The following is an 18859-nucleotide window of genomic DNA, read 5'->3' as shown; positions in this document are numbered from 1 at the left end:
TAAACTCTAATAGCTAATATAAGTTAATAAAAAGTTAATTTTGAAAATTAATTACTCTTAATATATTGGTCCTAAAATTAATATAATGAATCTAACTTATATAAACAATTGATTATCTGAAAATTAACTCTCACCTTTGTGTTTGTCTAATCATACATGATCTAGGAGCATTTCTATTTTAGCCTCTTTTCTGTTGGATTGGGCTTGAATTGCCTTCAAATTTTAATAAAATCACAAAGGGACGATTAGAAGTGGTCAAAGGGCAACTATTAAGCGGGGAAATTGCCCCCTTCCTTAATAAATGGTTGTTGGTTGTTGGGGAGAGGAAGAGTGATGACTGTGCGGTGGCTATGGAAGTTGAATTGGATGAGAATTCAGAAAGATGGTCGGCTGTGGCTGCTGGGTTTGGGTTGATTTGGGTCAACAAAATTCCCCCATTTGTGGCTTAAGTCGACAGAAAAGAAAGATCCCATAGTTCTCAACTCCCCCTTTTGTGGTTTGTTGATATCATTACAAAACTCGTTCTTGTGTTGGTTCAAAGTAGCATTGGTTTTTTTTTTATTATTGTATTTTGATCTTATTAAATTCATGATTGCACGTTTGATTTGAGTTTTTTTTAGAGTTTCAAGCCCCCATTTCAATAAAATAAAAAAGAGAAAAAAATTGTATCTAACAAATTGGTTGAGAAAAAAAATTATCTATGCTTTCTTGGTTTTGATTTTCTTGTGAGATCTTTGTTTTTTATTGCCCTCGTCTCTTTTATTAATATTGTATTATTTCTCTTCTGGATTTGATTTAGAAATGTGTCCTGAGAAGATTTGTTATTTTTCTACCTTATCTATAGCTATGAACATTATATATATATATATATATAAACCATCTCAATCCAATAATTTAAGTTGTTAGGTGAGATCGCTTGAAACTTACACAAGTTCACATTATCTTATATTTAATTTTTATCAAATAAATAAAGATAGTAGGATTCGAACTCATGACCGCTTAGTTATCAATGTTCTAATATCATGTCAAAGAATTATCTCAACCCAATAGCTTAAACTATTAGATGAGATTTCATGATATGATTTATATTATTCTCTAACTATATATATATATATATATATATATATATATATATATATATATAAAATTTATGAAACAACACCGACAAAACTGCAAAACAGAGTAAACTATATATAGTAGAATATCAGGGTAATTTTTCTGAAATGAAAAATAAAGAGAAACTTACTGCAATAAAGTAATTCTTATACTTAAATTTAGGTCTAAACGATCGAAGCTCAAATTTAATTTGTTATAATTCACTTAAATACTTTACAGAAATACATTAACTGATCACCCGTGATGCATGTGTCACATACACCAGTAGAGACCAAAAAAGAAAAGAAAAGAAAATACAAAAAGCTGATGAGGAACATATATATAGCTCTCCACAGCCAAAGCAAGTGTCACAACTCACAAGAGTCTTGGCTTGCCACTAACAATAAAGATCTCTAGCAGTCAATCCTTCGATCGTTAAGCATGCTAGCAAGCAAGAGTAAACTATATGTTTTGTTTCTATGCTGAAAGTGGGAAACCTAAGTATTGATGTGGAATAAAAGATCATTTTTTTTTAGATTAATATGGGTATTCGGGTTAACTTGCGCGTAACTCAATTAATTCCACGGGTCATGAAATTAAAAATCATGTAAGTCTCCAGTAATCTCGAGATTTGTAAAACTCAAACTGGTGATCTTTAAAAAACAAACTAAAAATTTAACTAGTTGAATTACATACCTCAAATTTGGAAATAAAAGATTATTGTAAAGCTAGTGAAGGCCAGAGTCAACAACATGAGCATGTAGCATTACTGGGAGTGGTAAATTTCCATGGATCGATCATAAAAGCATCGAGAGGACATGATCAAGATTCCAATAATAACATGGTCCAGCAATCAGCGGGCGATTAGTAATGGGGCATTAATGATGTGATCAGGTGCTGATCAGGATATATATGAGAGCAACCATGAGTCAAGATCGAGCAAGCTTAGTAATAAGTAATTATAATATATATATGTAGTGGGATTTCTTTTCTTCATTTCAATGGAGGGAGAGAAAAAGAGAGTAGTGGTAGGTTGGATCTTTGCATGCGCGTTTTACATGGTTTGCTGGCTCGTTTAATCTGTTCAGTTTCTACTCGTAAGTGGAAAGTTAAGTTTAATTCTCTGCACAAATATTATTATATAAAATTAAAATTTTTAAAAGAATCAAATTGAGATTCAATCAACGGGTTTTACTTGGGTCACAAGTTAATTTATGTTTTTTTTAGGTCAATCCCTTTTTTTTTTAAACCCAAACCTCTATTATTGATCTATGAATTTGATTGATGAGTGGTGACCCGAATCAAGAAATGACTAGGAACAAGGCTCGGGTCATGATTTTGAAGGGTTAACCTGTGTTTTCTTGAGTCAATATAAGTATAAAAGTGATTATTATCATATTTTTAAAACTCAACTTGAGGATTGACCCGAGATAAGATTTGGGTCACGACGGGTTGACCATTGACTCGAGTCATTGTAAGGATAAAAGTAGTTATTATTATAGTTTTAAAACCCGACTCGAGGGTTGAGCTATGACAAGGCTTTGATCATGGGTGGTGGGGTCAACCTGAGTTGAGCCGGGTCAGCATAAAAATAAAATGATTATTATCATAATCTAAAAACACGACTCGGAGTCGACCTTGAACAAGCTTGGGTTAAAATATGAGAGGGTTAACCTAGGTTGATTCGGGTCAATATAAGAATAAAAATGATTATTATCATAGTTTTAAAACTCGACTCAGGGGTCAATTCAGGAAAAAGCCCGTGTCATGGGTTAGGAGGGTCAACTCGGGTTGACTCAGGTCAAGATAAGGATAAAAGTGGTTATTATCATGATTTTAAAACCCAAATCCAAGGTCAACTCAGGAAAAAGCACGTGTCACGTGTTAGGAGGGTCAACCCGGGTTGACTCAGGTCAAGATAAGGATAAAACCTGACTTAGAGATTGACCCCTGCTCAGGTCAAGAGGGTTAACCTATGTTGACTCAATTATTTTTCTTAAAAAGGAATAAAATCAACCTTGTTTTAACCAAAAAATTCAAAAAAACTCAATGGATTTTTTACTCGTGTTTTATCTCGGGTCGACCAAGTTGTAGGTTGACTTGAGTTTTTAACTGGGTTAGGTAGTCTGATCAATCATTCCTCTATGTTTAGTTAAACTTGGATTGATTATTTATTCAATTGTATTCAATGAGTATGTTGATTAAATTTAATATTTTATTTAATAAAATGATAATGAAAATAAACACGCATATAAAATTGATTGAATAAAATCAAAGAGAAAATAAAATATCTCGCAATGTTGCACTTATTAGAAATACTATCTAAAAATAAATAATTTTTATTTTTAAAAATAAAGTTCGATTATATAAAATATAAAAATATTATAGATGAATTAGAATAATCTCTTCAAAAACTAAATACATACAAAATAATTAAAAAAGCAACCACTATTTAAAAATAGCTAAATATAAAAAATAAAAAATTAGAGAGAATAAGTATTAATTGATATATATAACTTAAAAATTTTAAAAAACACATAAAAAAACATGATTTTTTTAAAAAAAAGGTAAGAAAAAAAAGAACAGACCAATGCCTAGCCCATTTAGAAAGGATCAGCAGGTGTATCCTTGTTGTTTTTTAAATGTAATTGAGATAGACAATATGCTGTCTGCCCAGATGTTTTTTGAAAAAAATATTTCAAACGATGTGTTCTCTATAATTCCATAGATTTTGATCATTATGATGATTAGAAAAGCAGAATATATGTTTTTTTTTTAATCTAAAACCTTATTTTTCAACTTGTTTGACCTAAAACATCTAGAAAAAAGCTTAGACTATATACAAAGTTGTAAATGTTATAATACAAAGTTGTAATAATGATTATGGAGGGAACAAGGTGACGATGACAACTACATCAATTAATTCTGGTGAGATGATAGATGTTGTTGTGACAGTAGTGGTTGAAATTTGTAGTTAAATGATGATGCCAGAGACTTTTTATGCGTTGGTAATTTTTTAGAAGTTATTATCCATTTTTAACTTTGATTTTGAACTTCTCCTGGGAAAAAAAACAAAAAAACAGAGCAATCCTACAGCTAAATCAGACAAATTTCTCAGAGATGCATGAAATGCTCGCTTCCATTTTCCAGCAAATCCAGGAGGATATAGTGAAATATTCTTCCACTGGCTATTCATTGAATACACTTTCAACTTGTAGAGCTACAAATACTTCAATTTATTGAGTTAAATAGCTTTGGAATTGTAATCAAACTTGAAATTAAAATGATTAATTATGAGTTGGACTAACTAAACAAACAGTGAGATTCTAGGGTTTGTGATTGGAGAACGTTTTTGAAAAGTTTTGATTTTTTTTTGAATTATACACTGGCAATTGATCATATATATTCCTAGAAAACTGCTTCTACAAATATCCCTTTCATGCATAGATATAGGACCCAGTCCTTGCACCTGGTGAAACCGATGACCCAAGGTTCAGAATTTGGCTTAGATCAAACTTTATGAACTAATATATTTTTTATTAAAATAATATTATTTTTTATTCAAAAAAATACACCAATAATTGGGTTGACTTGTCTCTTAAATTAATCTATCAAACTCACAACTTAACTTCAAATTAAGTTCATATTGTAAAAACATTTTTAATGGCGAAACTCATTTGGAATAGTTAAATTGTTGATATAGTTTTTTTAATAGTATAAATATAATTTTTATATATGCACTCTAATGAAAAAACAACAACAATCCCTTTGTATTTTAATATATTTAATATTAATTCTTGTGATTTTTTTGAGAAAAGTTTAATTGAAAAAAGAATGATCTTTACATTATCTATATTTTAATATTTGGTTTTTTTTATATAGATACGTGAAAATGACTGTTCTTTGATAAAAAAAAAACTATTTTAGCTCTTCAATATTTAACTACAAAATCACAGAAGAAAAGCTAAAAAAATACTATTAAATTTTTTTTTCCTCTTATGCTGAAGATGCCCTTGGACCTGGTAATGTTATGATCATGTTCATTCATGCCTTCTCTGTATTTCCGGTGGGTTGTTGATGAGCTTTAAATGCGAAGGTCATATTTTTCAACGTCACATACACATCCAAAGAAAATTGATGTACAGTGATCTCAGCGAAATAATCCTACAAGGAAGCATAAAGGGCTGAAATTACGTGAAAAAAGAGTTGTCATGGTCAATCCTTTTCTTTTTCTTTTTCTTATATAAAACGTAGTAAGGAAAATTGGAGTTAACAATTGTTTCTCTCCCTTGCTTCTGTATATCTTTACAAGCCTCTGTAACTTAAAAATTTCTTGTAGCTTGAACTTGCTATATATACTCCATAGGAGAAGAACAAAGCTACCACAAAGGCAATATCTTTGCGCATCTTTGTCACTTCTTGTATCTCTTTCTTGTTCTCATCTCTCCTCCCTTTTCATTCTTAGCTGTCTTTCTAGTGGTAAGTATTTGTGGTAATGGCTGAGATCGATGGGACTAATGGAAATGGAAACCATGGAGGAGTTGTTTTGGATATTAAAGATAATTATCCTTCATCTAGCTCCATCAAGGAAGTTTCTGTCTTGAACTTTTCTGTGCCTTTCATGCAAAAGGTGCTGTAACATTTATCTTCTTTCTGTGCCTGTTTTCTCCTTGCCGTATGATCAAGCCCTGAACCAGAATGTTTGCCCTTTTCTTTCATACCCATATTTCCTATTATTATTTGATTTTCAAGATTACACACCAATTGCATACCCTCAATTTGCTTCCTCTTAATTAATTTACTCTACATCAAGAATAAGGAATCAACGTGTTCTTGGCATACATTTCCGTCTAGAAAGATCATCATCATGTCTTGGAATTTATCAGACAAATGGTTTTTCCTTCTTTTTTATTTGAGATTGATGTTGATGAGCTAATTAACGTGTGCAGTTGGTAGCTGAGATAGCCGGAACATACTTCTTGATATTTGCCGGTTGCTCGTCGGTGGCCGTGAATTTGAACTTTGACAAGGTTGTGACACTTCCAGGAATATCAATAACTTGGGGGCTGGCTGTGATGGTCTTGGTGTACTCTGTTGGTCATATCTCTGGTGCCCATTTCAACCCTGCTGTCACCCTTGCCTTTGCCACTTGCAAGAGATTTCCATGGAAACAGGTAAAACCATTGTATCTACCTTGTTGAAATTAGGTACACTGCACATAACAAACCTAGAGGTGTAAGAAATCTTGACGTTAACAATGGTTTTCTCTCTTTATTTTCCCTTTTAAAAAAAAACCACTTGCTGTTCTGGTAACTGTAGCTACCTAGAACGAGAACCGTACCAAAAGGTCCTGTTTGTCTCAATATCCAAGTTTTGTCACAAATTGATTACTGGGTTGTTGAGCTGTTGATTACTAAGAAATGATTGTTAACTCGGTTTAATGAATCATAACCATCCTCTCAATAAAAAAAATGTTACATTACCCAGTTTTCCAAGTTCGTTGAGCCAATTGTTACGTGGTTTATTTTATTTTCTTAAGGTTCCGGCTTACGTAGCATGTCAAGTCATCGGAGCAACTCTAGCAGCCGGAACAATCCGATTACTTTTTCAGGGCGATCAAGATCACTTCACAGGAACAATGCCAGCGGGATCCAATCTGCAGTCCTTTGTTGTTGAGTTTATAATCACGTTCTACCTCATGTTCATCATTTCCGGCGTCGCCACTGATAACAGAGCTGTAAGTTCCTATTCTTGTCCCAATCGTTGATTCTAAATTCAGGTCATAGAAAGCAACACCCGTATGATTGAGAAAATTGGGTTCGCAGCCGAACCTCTGGTATTCTATTATATGATTAATCAAGCTGCGTTGTGTGTCTCACGACATTTAAATTATATGATACCGTTTGTGCTGACAGTGATTTGGAATAATTTTCTCTTGTCATCCCCGTATTTGTTTTTGTTGTTTATGCAGATTGGCGAACTGGCTGGACTTGCTGTCGGTTCCACCGTGCTTCTTAATGTGATGTTTGCAGGGTATTAATCTAATCCATTTATCTCTATCAAGAATAATTCACAGGATTAATTGTCAATATTGTCTAAATCATATCATGGTGATGAAATAGATGACATAATTCAGCTGAATATTCAACAAGAACACAATATTTTATACTGCGACTTGTCGTGACCAATTTGTCAAAAAATATACCAAGGAGGAAGCGTGATTTCATTTTCTTGCTAAATCCAAAATCCCCATTTGTGGCTTCGACTAAAGAGGATTTTCAAATATTTTTCGTCAACTGTTTTACAGGCCAATTTCAGGGGCGTCAATGAATCCTGCAAGAAGCTTGGGACCTGCAATTGTGTCCCATCAATACAAGGGCCTATGGATTTACATCGTGTCGCCCATCCTTGGAGCTCAGGCCGGCGCATGGGTGTATAATTTGATCAGGTACACCGATAAGCCTCTGCGGGAGATCACCAAGAGTGCGTCGTTCCTGAATGGCAAAGAAAGTTCTTGAGATTGAGATTGAGATTGTGGAATTTGATGTTTTTATTCCTTTCTTTTATATGGCTACTCTGTTTTCCAAGTGATGGCATGTAACTCAAAACCTTAAACAAAGGGAATTCTTTTTTCTTTTCTTTTTTAAATTAAGCTTAATGAGAAGGAAAAAGTTTCATTAATTTTGTGTTTCCTTTTCTTTTTACAAAATTAATGAAACTTTTTCCTTCTCATTAAGCTTAATTTAAAAAAGAATGGATCCAATCTTCCAAACCTGGCTTGCATTAATCATGTCACAAAATGTAGAGGGTAATTTCTCCAAATTTAGTCACCATCTATAGAAATCCAGGATGCCATTATGTACCCAATTTCCATTTCTTTTGAGAATTTGGATTCCAATTTTTTTTATTTTTTTTCTTGGATCAAATTTTGAGTTAAGATTTTATATTTATAAAAGTTTTGAGAGGGCCCGAATGGTGTTCTAGATTTTGCTTTCATGTGACAGAAAGTGAAAGTAACGTTTGATCAAAATTATATTTGTTTACTGAATTTTAAAAAATTAGCATGGTAATACTTAATATTCTAAAAAATAACTATAAAAACTATTTATTTTTTTACAGGTTTACTCCTATTTTTTATTTAATGTCTAAAAAACAGCTGAAGCTAAAATATAATGAAAAATACAACTTTTTTCCAAATAAAAACCCTAAAAGCTAAGTACCAATTATTGCTAAATCTCATCATTAAGCTAATACAAAAATCTAAAATAGAAAGCAAGCTAATACAAAAATCAATTCATGCATTATCCTTTAATTCCTCAACATAACGCTCCCTCAACTCCAGAATTCCTTAGATCAATGAGAACTGGACTCAAATCGTATCCCATCTCCACCGATCAAGAACTAATAGCAGTAATTTTAAGGTTTATAATTTAATTAATCAGATTTTAGTTTTACTTCTCATAAATTACTAGTTTAAATCCTATAAATTAAATTACTAGTTTAAATCCTATAAATTTTAAAATTATTGAAAGTTTATATGGTTGTTAATTTCAGGATCCATAAAATTAGTTAAAATATTTACAAGCTGATCTGAAAACAACCATTAATAATAATAAAAGTTAATAAGAAAAAGAATAAATAGTTATTCATAAGATAAGATGGGAGACCATGAGAGACGTGCCTACTTGTTATAATCCTATGGCGCAGGAGGTAGAGAAAGGAAATGCCACACCCTCTGCAAATGGATAAGAACCATGCTATCCGATCACAAGCTTCATGATTTCTAAACTTAATACTTTTAGACGAAATAAATGTTTAATTGTTCTTGTTATCCGAACACATGATTCTTGTTTACTTTTAGACGTGAGAAATATTTCACGTTTAATCGTCAATATATGGCACGAGGCTTGTTTTACGACGGTTGGCTTTCAAGAGGTGATCTCTTGGGCCGCCGCCTGCCGCCATGGACAGTCAAGCATCCATATTTTGAACCCTATCCACGAGGACAAATAAGGGCTCAAATCAGACACCTGCCCGCTGCCTTGCCACATCACTTCTCTTTGCTGTGTCATTACATTAATAAAAACTAAATGACGGTTCATTCATTTCTTCATGTATTTCTCAACTTTGATTTTTTTTTTTTTAATGTTACATGTATTATAAATTAAGTTTTATAATTTATTTTATGATGTTATTCTAATCTTATAATTTAAATTATAGATTTGACATGTTAATTCGAGTTGATGCAATTGAAGTGTTTTTTTTTCTTCCAATTTTCTTCTTTAATATTAAATTTATTAAAGATTAGACACGGCTTTACAAGTTAACCTAAAGTTGACTTAGTTTATTTTTTTAATTGAGTTTTTTTTCTTCAATTTTATGAGTCAATTGAGAATTAAGTTTTATTATTTTTTTCTAAAAGATTATCGCAATCTCATAACTTTGATATATTTAACAGATTAACTCAGGTCAATTTAATATATTTTTATCTTAATATTATTTTAAAATATCTTCTTAAAATTTATTTTAGTCAAACTATATTTTTAATAATTATATTATCTTTATACCTATCAAGTTCACAAGTTATATAAAATTAACCAGGATAACGATTTTTTTTTATAAGAATTGTTTATATATATATATATAGAAGGATATTTAGGGATAGTTCAGAGCAATGGAATTGCTCCAGGCTGTCCGAATAACAAATGTTGGCTGAGATGCTCATATAAGATGCTTTTGTTTACGAATCAGTAAGCAGCCAATTGGTCCTGAAACAATCGTGCACTGACCAAATGCAATTCTCCAGCAGCAGTTTCTGGGTTCCCTAAACCTCAAGAACATAGCATAGCTTCAAAGCTTGGTACTGAGACAATCATGCATTCATAATTTTATCCTTATGAAAGCTGTAAAAAGATGGTTATCAGATCAGGAACTGAAGTCAGCATGCCATGCGAAGAACACGAACTCTGGGCAACCAGATGTCGTCCAGACCACAATTCGCCGAGGAAAGAGCAAGATCTCTATGCTCACACTAATCTATGAAGGCCATTTAATCAGGATGTCAAGAAAAACTGAAGTTCACATCATGATAAATGTCTGTCAGTTTATTTTCAGGCAGAGTGCTGGAATCAGAATTCTAAAATCGCTCGAGATAAGGTCTCCCATGCGCATTAATCATTCGGAACCCTCAACATTTCCTAGTTTACTTCATTATTGAAATCATAATTTCCAAGGCTCTAAGAACAAAATACAACAGTTTGTGCCACTTTTCTTTGTTTAGCGTTTCACACAGCATTATCAATTGGCAACTGATTACACACGTAGGTTATACTGAGCCACACCGGATTGGTGGAATAGCTTTGTATTGCATAATTCCTGCCGAACCAGTCATGTTTAAAGGGCAGTAAGACTTCCCCATCATGTAATATTTACAAACTACAACTGATGGATACAGATGTACATGATGATCGAGAAATCAATGAATTCATGGAACCATTTTAGGATGGCATGCCTGACTGGAGTAAAATGTTACAGAAACTTTGGCACTGCTGTTGAAGGCTAGACTTTTCTTTTATCATCACAATCCAAGTGTATAGAAACCTCGGTATCAACTCTGTGCGGGGACGTTGTTTGGAGTGGTACTGTTGATACCAGAATCATCCCTCAACCTTGCTCTTGGAATAATAACAGGTCTACAGCATACTAGAGCGAACAACAACTCCATCATAAACAACATGTTAATCCATATGAATATGGTTTTCTTTCCTCACCATACTATCCATATGACGGACGCATCATATATTTCACGGATACCATCTCCAGGCCGGCATTCAGCTCGTTGTTCAATTATCACCTTCAAGCAGGAAGCAGGCACGTCACCTTCCCTAAAACCTTTTATCTTCAACGCCAAAGTCTGGGATTCAGAAATGTAGCCAGCAGCAAGGGGTGCAACCTTAAGAAAATTCAATAAAATGCGGATAAACTCGCTTTTGAATTTTAAAATGCATGGATGGCTTTTGGTGGCAAGGGTTTTCCCATCAACAGAGAGGAAGTCCACGCAGATCTGCAAATGAACAGTGAAGCAAGTCAGAACAAGCACCCTGAAAGATTAAAGAAAATCATATCAGCCTTAACTACAGGCCATGATTTGTAATAATTTATAATACAGCATATCTACAAACAGAACACGTTAGACTCTGTAATGTGTATCGGGCTCAACCTCATTATTCCAAGATTCTGTTACAAGATAGCCTCTTCTTATTATAGGTCATGCCAGAATGGAAAGGGGCTCCTAAAAGACAAGGTGAAAATAAATATCACCAAGTCCTCTGCCAAAAATGGAGGGTACGTAGCTGCCACCTTCAATTTCATGTATTGCTAGCATGGGTTTTCATGCTAACAAGAGACAACCAAAATGCCTCGACAGTCTAGTCCAAGTTAATTTGCTTAATATTATCCCCCCAAGTTCTCAAATGGCAGTATCAGCTAGAAAACATATTTCAAACAAAACTGGGAAAGCTTAAAGCATTATGGACACCAATATTCTCTTTAAGCTCTTGACATTTCCAATATTCTCTTTACAATCCTCGTCATCACAAGCAACGCCACCACAAGGTTTTATGGACACAAATGCAACAGGACTGTTCTTTGTATAATCGAAATTCAAATCCTGCCTTATTTGTATTGGTTCCTCCACCAAATATCTCATTATAAAGCCACTAAGCATAGCCGAGAACACCAATAATCCACACAAAATGACCTCCAGAATGAATGTCAGATTCTGGGAATTGCAGCTGAAGCTCTTCAAGATCTTCCCAAGTTGCATCTTCGGTAAACAGATTAGACCATTTAATTAATCCAGCAGCCACAGCCCTGTCTCCTTTCTTTATAATCCTACGTTCCAAAATCTCTATAGGACTCACCTTCACCTTGCTTGACTCATCTGTTACTGGAACTATTGAAGATACAACTGCATTATCTCCAACCTTCTTTTTCAACAAGGAAACATGGAATACTAGGTGGATATTGGTTGTTGCTGGTAATAACAGCTTGTAGGATACTTTCTCAATCTTCCGAATGACTTTATACGAAACAAAATATCTTGGATTCAACTTCATATTTCTTCTTAAAGCTACTATTGTTTGCCTGTAAGGTTTCAGCCTTGAATGCACCCAGTCTCCAACCATAAATGTTCTCTCTGTCCTCTTCTTATCTGCCATTTGTTTCATCCTGTTTCTTGTCATTTCTAATTTTCTCTGTAATCCTTGATTCATTTCATTCCTTTTCTGCAATAATCTTGTTTCTTGCCATTTTTCTTCTCTCTTTCCTTCTCACCCGAAATCAAGCATTATCTTATCTTTTTATTCTAAAGTTTGTTCTATTTCTTCATTTTTCTTTCTTTTTGGGTTTAATGACAATGTCTTCTTTTTTTAATTAAGAGCCGAAATAAAACACATAGTTAAGGTAATAATTTTTCATCTTTTTTCTTCTTATTCTGTGTTTTTTTTGTCATTATTTTTGTTCAATTTTGTGTTAATAATTTTATGAATTACCAAATGACATGAATTTTAGTTGTTATTGAAATAATTTTTACATTATTTTGTTGAATTTTAGTTATTTTGTTTCAAATTTGTTGTTCAATTTCAATTAAATGTGTAGAATTAATTTTAATTATTATTTTGTATTTATTCCATTTAGAATAATTTTTGTAAATTTAGGATTAAAAATATTATCACTTAGAAATAATTGTGTTGAATTTTAGTTGTTATTGTAATAATTTTTGCATTATTTTGTTGAATTTTAATATTTGAAATAAAAAAAATTATCCTGAATTTGATCTTATCTAATTGCAACATGATTCTCCAAAATCCTTATCACAACATTATTATTAGCTCTTTCCCATTCAAATTTTCCCTTGAAGTAAAAATTTATAAAAGGAAAATTCTAGTAATTTCAATAAACAAACCAAGTACTAATTTTTTTACTTCTGTTCAATATATTTTTAAAATATTACTGACGGGGTTACTCATGGTACAACTCCGTCAATATATTCAGAGAATTAAAAAAGAATTACTACAAATGTTACTATTACTGTTAGGATTATCAACAGAACTAGACAATCGATATATTCTAGAGAGTTGGAAAAGAATTACTGCAAATACATTTGTTACTGTTAACGCACCGATGGAATTACATATGGTATTCTGTCGGTGATATGTTATATTTACCGATGGATATATTGATGGAATAAAATTGGTAATTAGTTTGTTGACACGCCTTGTCCATTTGTAAATCTATCAATATATTTATTACCGATAGATTCACTGACAATTTATAAACTACCGTCCTCAAGGGGCGTAACGTGATGGCAAATGGCTTGAAATCTGCACAGCAGATCTCGAGTTCGAGTCAGGGCGTGCACCTCTTGTAAGAGCCTGGGACAGCCAGGATTTTACTCACTCACCTGGGCCCACAAAGTGCACTTTCCGGGGAGTGAGGTTTCCTCGAATCCAAAAAAAAAATTTATAAATTACCGACAAGAATTTTTTTGATAGACGGTTTTCATCAGTGAGTCTGTCGGTAACATGCTTACCGACGGATTGCTCGTGTAAATATTGACAGAAATTTCTGCCAATAAAATTATTAAATCTGCTAACGCTAGAGCTCTCACTTTGTTGTTTTCTGTCATTTTAAATCCTTGTTAATGATATAATTGCCTTGGGTTCAAGGCTGTAATATCAATTTGTCAAGAACTAATCTTAGAAGTATAGATAGAATTGAGAATTAGAAGAAGAAGAGGAGGAGGAGGAGAAATTCTGCAATACCGAAAGCTGATTCAATTTTCAAGAAAGTGTTCTTCACAGCGTTGTTCTTATTTATAATGATTCTCTAACTAACTGATTTACCACTAATTCTGTTACATTCATCAACAGCTTTAACTAACTATAACAGCTTTTCCTGCCAATCTCTTTCTTTTGGTATTTTTCTTCATTTTATTGAATTGGCGGTTCCATTGATATTAAACGAAAGATGAGGTAACACTTAGGGTTAGGGTTTTGGAATGTTTTTTGAGTCTCCATTGCGATTTGATCGAAGAAATCTGAAACCATTTTTCTCTCCCTCTTGCTGTTTCTGCAGCTACAGGCCGTTCATTTCGTTTCGGGTCGATAGTGCCACGTGGTGTTTGGCAGTTCTTCTTGCACGCGCGGCATGATTTTACCCGTACGATCCTCCAGCTCTTGGCTTTATCGTTCTAGGTGAACAGATAATCATAATAATTAATGATTCGAAAGAGACCAATCAAAAGAAGAAAAGAATTACTTTAATATAAACGACAAGGGAGTTCAGATTTTATTTTATTTTATTTTATTAAAAAAAGAAGGACACGAGAGCTACTATTTTATTACAATTTGCAAGCTGTTAATTAACAAAAGTTAATTTTTTATTATTGTCGTATTTTATTTTAATTGATTGTGTGAAACTATTAGTAACAATGTTGAGCTTGTGTACTCATGGATTTTGCAGAGTTGATCTGCGCCTGGAAATGGTCACCAATAAAGATTGTATAACATGATTTTTTATTTTATTTTGGGTCATATTCTAAAAATCAAAATTATTTTTTAATAAGTAATATCACGTGGTTAGATTTAAGTTTGATTGTTCTTTATATTCTTTAATTTTTTGTGCTTTGATCCGTTTTTAAGAAGAAACTTTTGAATTTTTATATATTTTTATGTTTGATTTGTTTTGGTTTTGGATCTTTGTTTTGAGCTTGTTTTTCGAGTCAATCTAATCTAGTCTACCCAATATGATCAACCTAGTCAGGTTTATCTAGTATGGTCAACTCGATCGAGTTAACCGGATCGGGTCAAAATTAGGTCAGTCTCTTATATCCTGTTTGATTTGTCATTTTTTTTGTTAAAGTTTTTTTGATTTAAGGATGTGTTTGGAAAATAACTTTTAAGCCTATTTTAGGTAGTTTTTATTTCAAGGAAATTAGAGTCTTGCCAAACATGATCTTACAAAAATAACAAAAAAAAATTTTGTATGTGTTGGATACATCCAAGTCTCTCAAAAATATATATAAAATAATTATATTTTTGCAAATATATATGGTGTGTTTTAGTATTTTTATATAAAATTAAAAAAAATTGTATTCACTTTGTATTTAATAACTAGTTTATTGAATTTATGAGAACTTGATCAATATTTATAAAAAAAATATTTTTTTTAATTTGTTTTATAAAGGAAAGTAGTATAAGTTAGAAATGGTAAATTAAAAGTTAAAAATTTATAAAAACAACTTAAAACTTTTCTAATCAAATATATTTATAACTTTTTTTAGTGAAAAATTAAAAAGAACTAAAATTAAATTATACCAAATCATAAAACTTTTAAGTTTCATCCAAATTTAATTAAGCTGTCGGCCATAAGAGCTTGCTTTTACCGGTGGCTTTCTCCCGGCTAAAGACAGTCAACTCCATACAATTATTTTGAAAAAGGAGACAGTTACAATAAAATTTTAGGAAAATAATATGAGAAAGTTTTGGAAAATAGTGTTATTTAACACAACTGTTATTTAGAATCTTAGTTTTCAAGAGAACCGCTATTCGGAATAATACTTTTATGCAAACCACAATTTAAAATCATGGGCGTAACACAACCTGATTTTGAATAGTAATTATATATAATACAATCGTGATTTTTGAATCGTGGTTACTATAGGTACATAATCTCTCTCTCTTTTCACTATGGTAGCCACTTCTGCAGGAAAAAAAAACTTTAAAAACTAAAAAATTCAGAACAAAACTAGCCTCCAACCGCCTAAAAAGCTTTCAATCCTCCATCAAAACACCAAAATCATCTTTCCCTTGTCTTAATGAGTCCTTCTACTGTTTTTCTTGTTTCAAATTGTTGACCCAAGCTTATGTTAACAACCTCCCAACCACTACAACCAGTGGAACTAACACTTAGATATCAAAAAATCAAGGTAAAATAGTTGCATTGTCTCTTAATTTTATGGGTTTTACTATTGAATTGATAAGTTTTGAGTTTTGATTTATGACTATTTGTGTTATGTTTGATAATTATGTGTTCCGTTGGTGTTGAGATAATTTTGGATTTTGAATGTTCCATTTTGTGTTTTTAATACAATTGATGTTATTTATGGAATCAATTAGATTTGAATTAGATAAATTAGGGTTTAAATTGATTATTGAGTTACTTTCTATATTTAATAATATTGCTTGAATTGAGATAAATTTTGTTTTAATTGATGCAATTAGATAGACTTTTAATCAATTGATGTTATTAATAAAGTTATGGTCAAAATCATAGCAACTAGAGTTTGTGTTGAATTTTGGTAAAAATTGTTGTAATTGGAGATTTTATTCAATTGAGATCATTTAGTTTTTAATTAATGCAATTAGATATGTTTTTATTGATTTATTAAGGTCAAAGTAATAGCAATTAAGGTTTGCGTTGAATTGTAAGATAATTTGTTTTTGATGAAATGAGTATTTCTTATTTTACAGTATATGTTTTCAAACTTCTTTATATTGTGTTATTATGATGGTACTATTGTTTCTAGTATGAATAATAGTATCACTTATATTGACGGAAATATTATGTTCTTGAATGCTACTAGAGGCATGCCATTTAAAGATACCAAATAAGTAATATATGGAAGACTTGAGTTGAATTATAATTATGTTGAAATAGATATTATTTGGAAGTATCTTGTTGGGGAACATTAGTATTTTATGATATCGATCATATGTTATGTGGAAGACTTGGGCTGAATTATAATGATGTTGAAATATATATTATTTGGAGGTGTCTTGTTGAGAAACATTAGTATTTTCTGATATCGATCACATGTTACGTGGATTTAAAAAAATAATAATGGAATTGTTCTTCCAAAGTGGAACAAACATGATGGAGTTATATACGAATAGTTAACCTAAACTTAGAAGCTCATATAATGTGAATCATTTATACTTGGGACGACCATGAATTGAGTCTAAACATGATATGTTTGTTCAGGTTTTGAAGGTTGAGCTACAATTTCCATTAGGATACAAGTAATATGTTATTGATAATATAAATTATGTTATTTAGATTAAAATTATTTTTTATGGAAACCTTATTTAATAAGTTTCATTGTTTATTTATTAATAAATGATGTGAAAGTATATATTTTAAAAATAATCAAACTCATGTTTTGTCATTTTATTGTAATGAGTTAGATATACAGTAGTCAAATCAGGTATATTATAATAAATTGCAATGTTAATGTTAAAATTGATGTTGAAAAATGATGAGATAATTTTTTTTAATGTTTGAAAATAATGAGAAGTAATATTGAAAAATAATTGCTTGCTCGAGTCCAATTGAATTTTTTATATTGAATAAATATTGAGAAGTAATTGTATAAATTGATGCTAATAAATGATAAGAATTATTTACGTTGATGTTGGTAAATGATGAGAAATAATTGTTTGTGCTGGTATTAAAAAAAATATATTGATAAATGTTGAGAAATAATTACATAGGTTGATATTTGTAAAAGATGAGAAATAATTGTTTATGCTGATGTTGGAATTTTTTTATATTGAAAAATAATTGCATAAGCTGATGTTGGACAATATTGGGAAATAATTGCGTTATTGATGTATAAATCTTATATTATTGGAAACAATTGCATAGGTTGATATTGGTAAATGATGTAAAAATAATTGTATTATTGATGTTTTAAAAGGATGGATGAAATTCTTATTCAGAAAATGATGTGTCAGTTGTTCCTGTTATATGCACATTGACTATGGTTTTATGGACATCAGTTGGGACCCCTTATATTATATGAGCTTGTCGAGATACATTATCTGAATCGTGTAATGCAACAATTTAGCTTTAAGTAACATATATTGTTTAATATAATTACATTCCATTAGTCGTTCGAGTAGGCACGTTGATTATAATTAGATGATCCATAATCTTCAGTATATATCGATGTAGGATGCAAGAATAGATTTTATTTTTAGAAAGGTGTATCTTAGGTGTATCTTGTAATTTTCAAGGAGAAATACATGGGCTGATAACTAAGTATAACAAGTCAAATCATCACACCAAACCCAGCGTAGGTTCCTCCACACGAGGAGATGGAGTATGAGTCACATGGACATCGGATTCAAAATGTTGTAAGTATTTATTACTTTTTATAAGCTTGGAAAAAATCGTTGCATTTTATTTATGGATTAATAATTTTTATTTGCTTCATGTTAGGTTGGACGGTTGTTATATGATGGTCGACATACTGCAGTGATCTTCATGATCTCGATAATAATGATGATGATGGACTTGTTTATTATTATGCATTTTCCTGGTTTGAGACATGTCGTACTATATTTGATTTGTTAGGAAAGACATTGAGCTTAAATGATGTCGTCTCAAAGGATAAGACTACATAGACAGGTGGAAGTCATGTTATTGATGAAGTCAGCTCATCCACTTACGTCATAGAAGACATAAATAAACTCAAATGTATTATTACATTGTGTTATTTTTTTAGTTATGAGTTATTTTTTTATTATTACTTTTGTAATATTGTTTTAGCTAATTATCATGTTGATTTTAATATCGTCTTATGTATTATACATTTTCATACTTATTTTAGATAAACATGATTTAAAATCTTTAATTAATAGACAAATATGTGAACATGTTGTTTAAAATCTCAAACCATCCATTTACAAGTAAAAAAAAA

General features: G+C 31.4%; 2 protein-coding genes across 2 annotated transcripts; one reads left to right on the top strand and one right to left on the bottom strand.

Annotated features, from left to right (window-relative positions):
- The first annotated feature begins 5355 nt into the window (after positions 1–5355).
- Positions 5356–7776, top strand: LOC133698858 (aquaporin NIP1-2-like). The gene is made up of 5 exons (XM_062121949.1): positions 5356–5725; positions 6045–6269; positions 6635–6832; positions 7067–7128; positions 7403–7776. Exons 1-5 carry the CDS (start codon positions 5591–5593, stop codon positions 7611–7613), a joined length of 831 nt encoding a protein of 276 aa, XP_061977933.1. The 5' UTR covers positions 5356–5590; the 3' UTR covers positions 7614–7776.
- Positions 7777–10702: 2926 nt separating this feature from the next.
- Positions 10703–12164, bottom strand: LOC133700136 (seipin-2-like). Its single transcript, XM_062123686.1, is given in 2 exon segments — positions 10703–11203; positions 11633–12164. Coding segments are annotated over 2 exon segments (789 nt in total). The 5' UTR covers positions 11921–12164.
- Positions 12165–18859: the final 6695 nt, after the last annotated feature.

The sequence above is a fragment of the Populus nigra genome, chromosome 7 (genome assembly GCF_951802175.1).
Source record: "Populus nigra chromosome 7, ddPopNigr1.1, whole genome shotgun sequence".
Lineage (NCBI taxonomy): Eukaryota > Viridiplantae > Streptophyta > Magnoliopsida > Malpighiales > Salicaceae > Populus > Populus nigra.
Note: the sequence above shows the minus strand (reverse complement) of the source record. Positions and strands in the feature narration are given on the sequence as shown.

What these genes read in the sequence shown, in the direction of transcription:
- LOC133698858 (XM_062121949.1), top strand. Translation starts at nt 5,591, where the DNA reads ATGGCTGAGATCGATGGGACTAATGGAAATGGAAACCATGGAGGAGTT. An exon ending in CTGTGCCTTTCATGCAAAAG is followed by an intron (nt 5,726 to 6,044) that starts GTGCTGTAACAT and finishes TAACGTGTGCAG; the next exon opens with TTGGTAGCTGAGATAGCCGG. An exon ending in CTTAATGTGATGTTTGCAGG is followed by an intron (nt 7,129 to 7,402) that starts GTATTAATCTAA and finishes ACTGTTTTACAG; the next exon opens with GCCAATTTCAGGGGCGTCAA.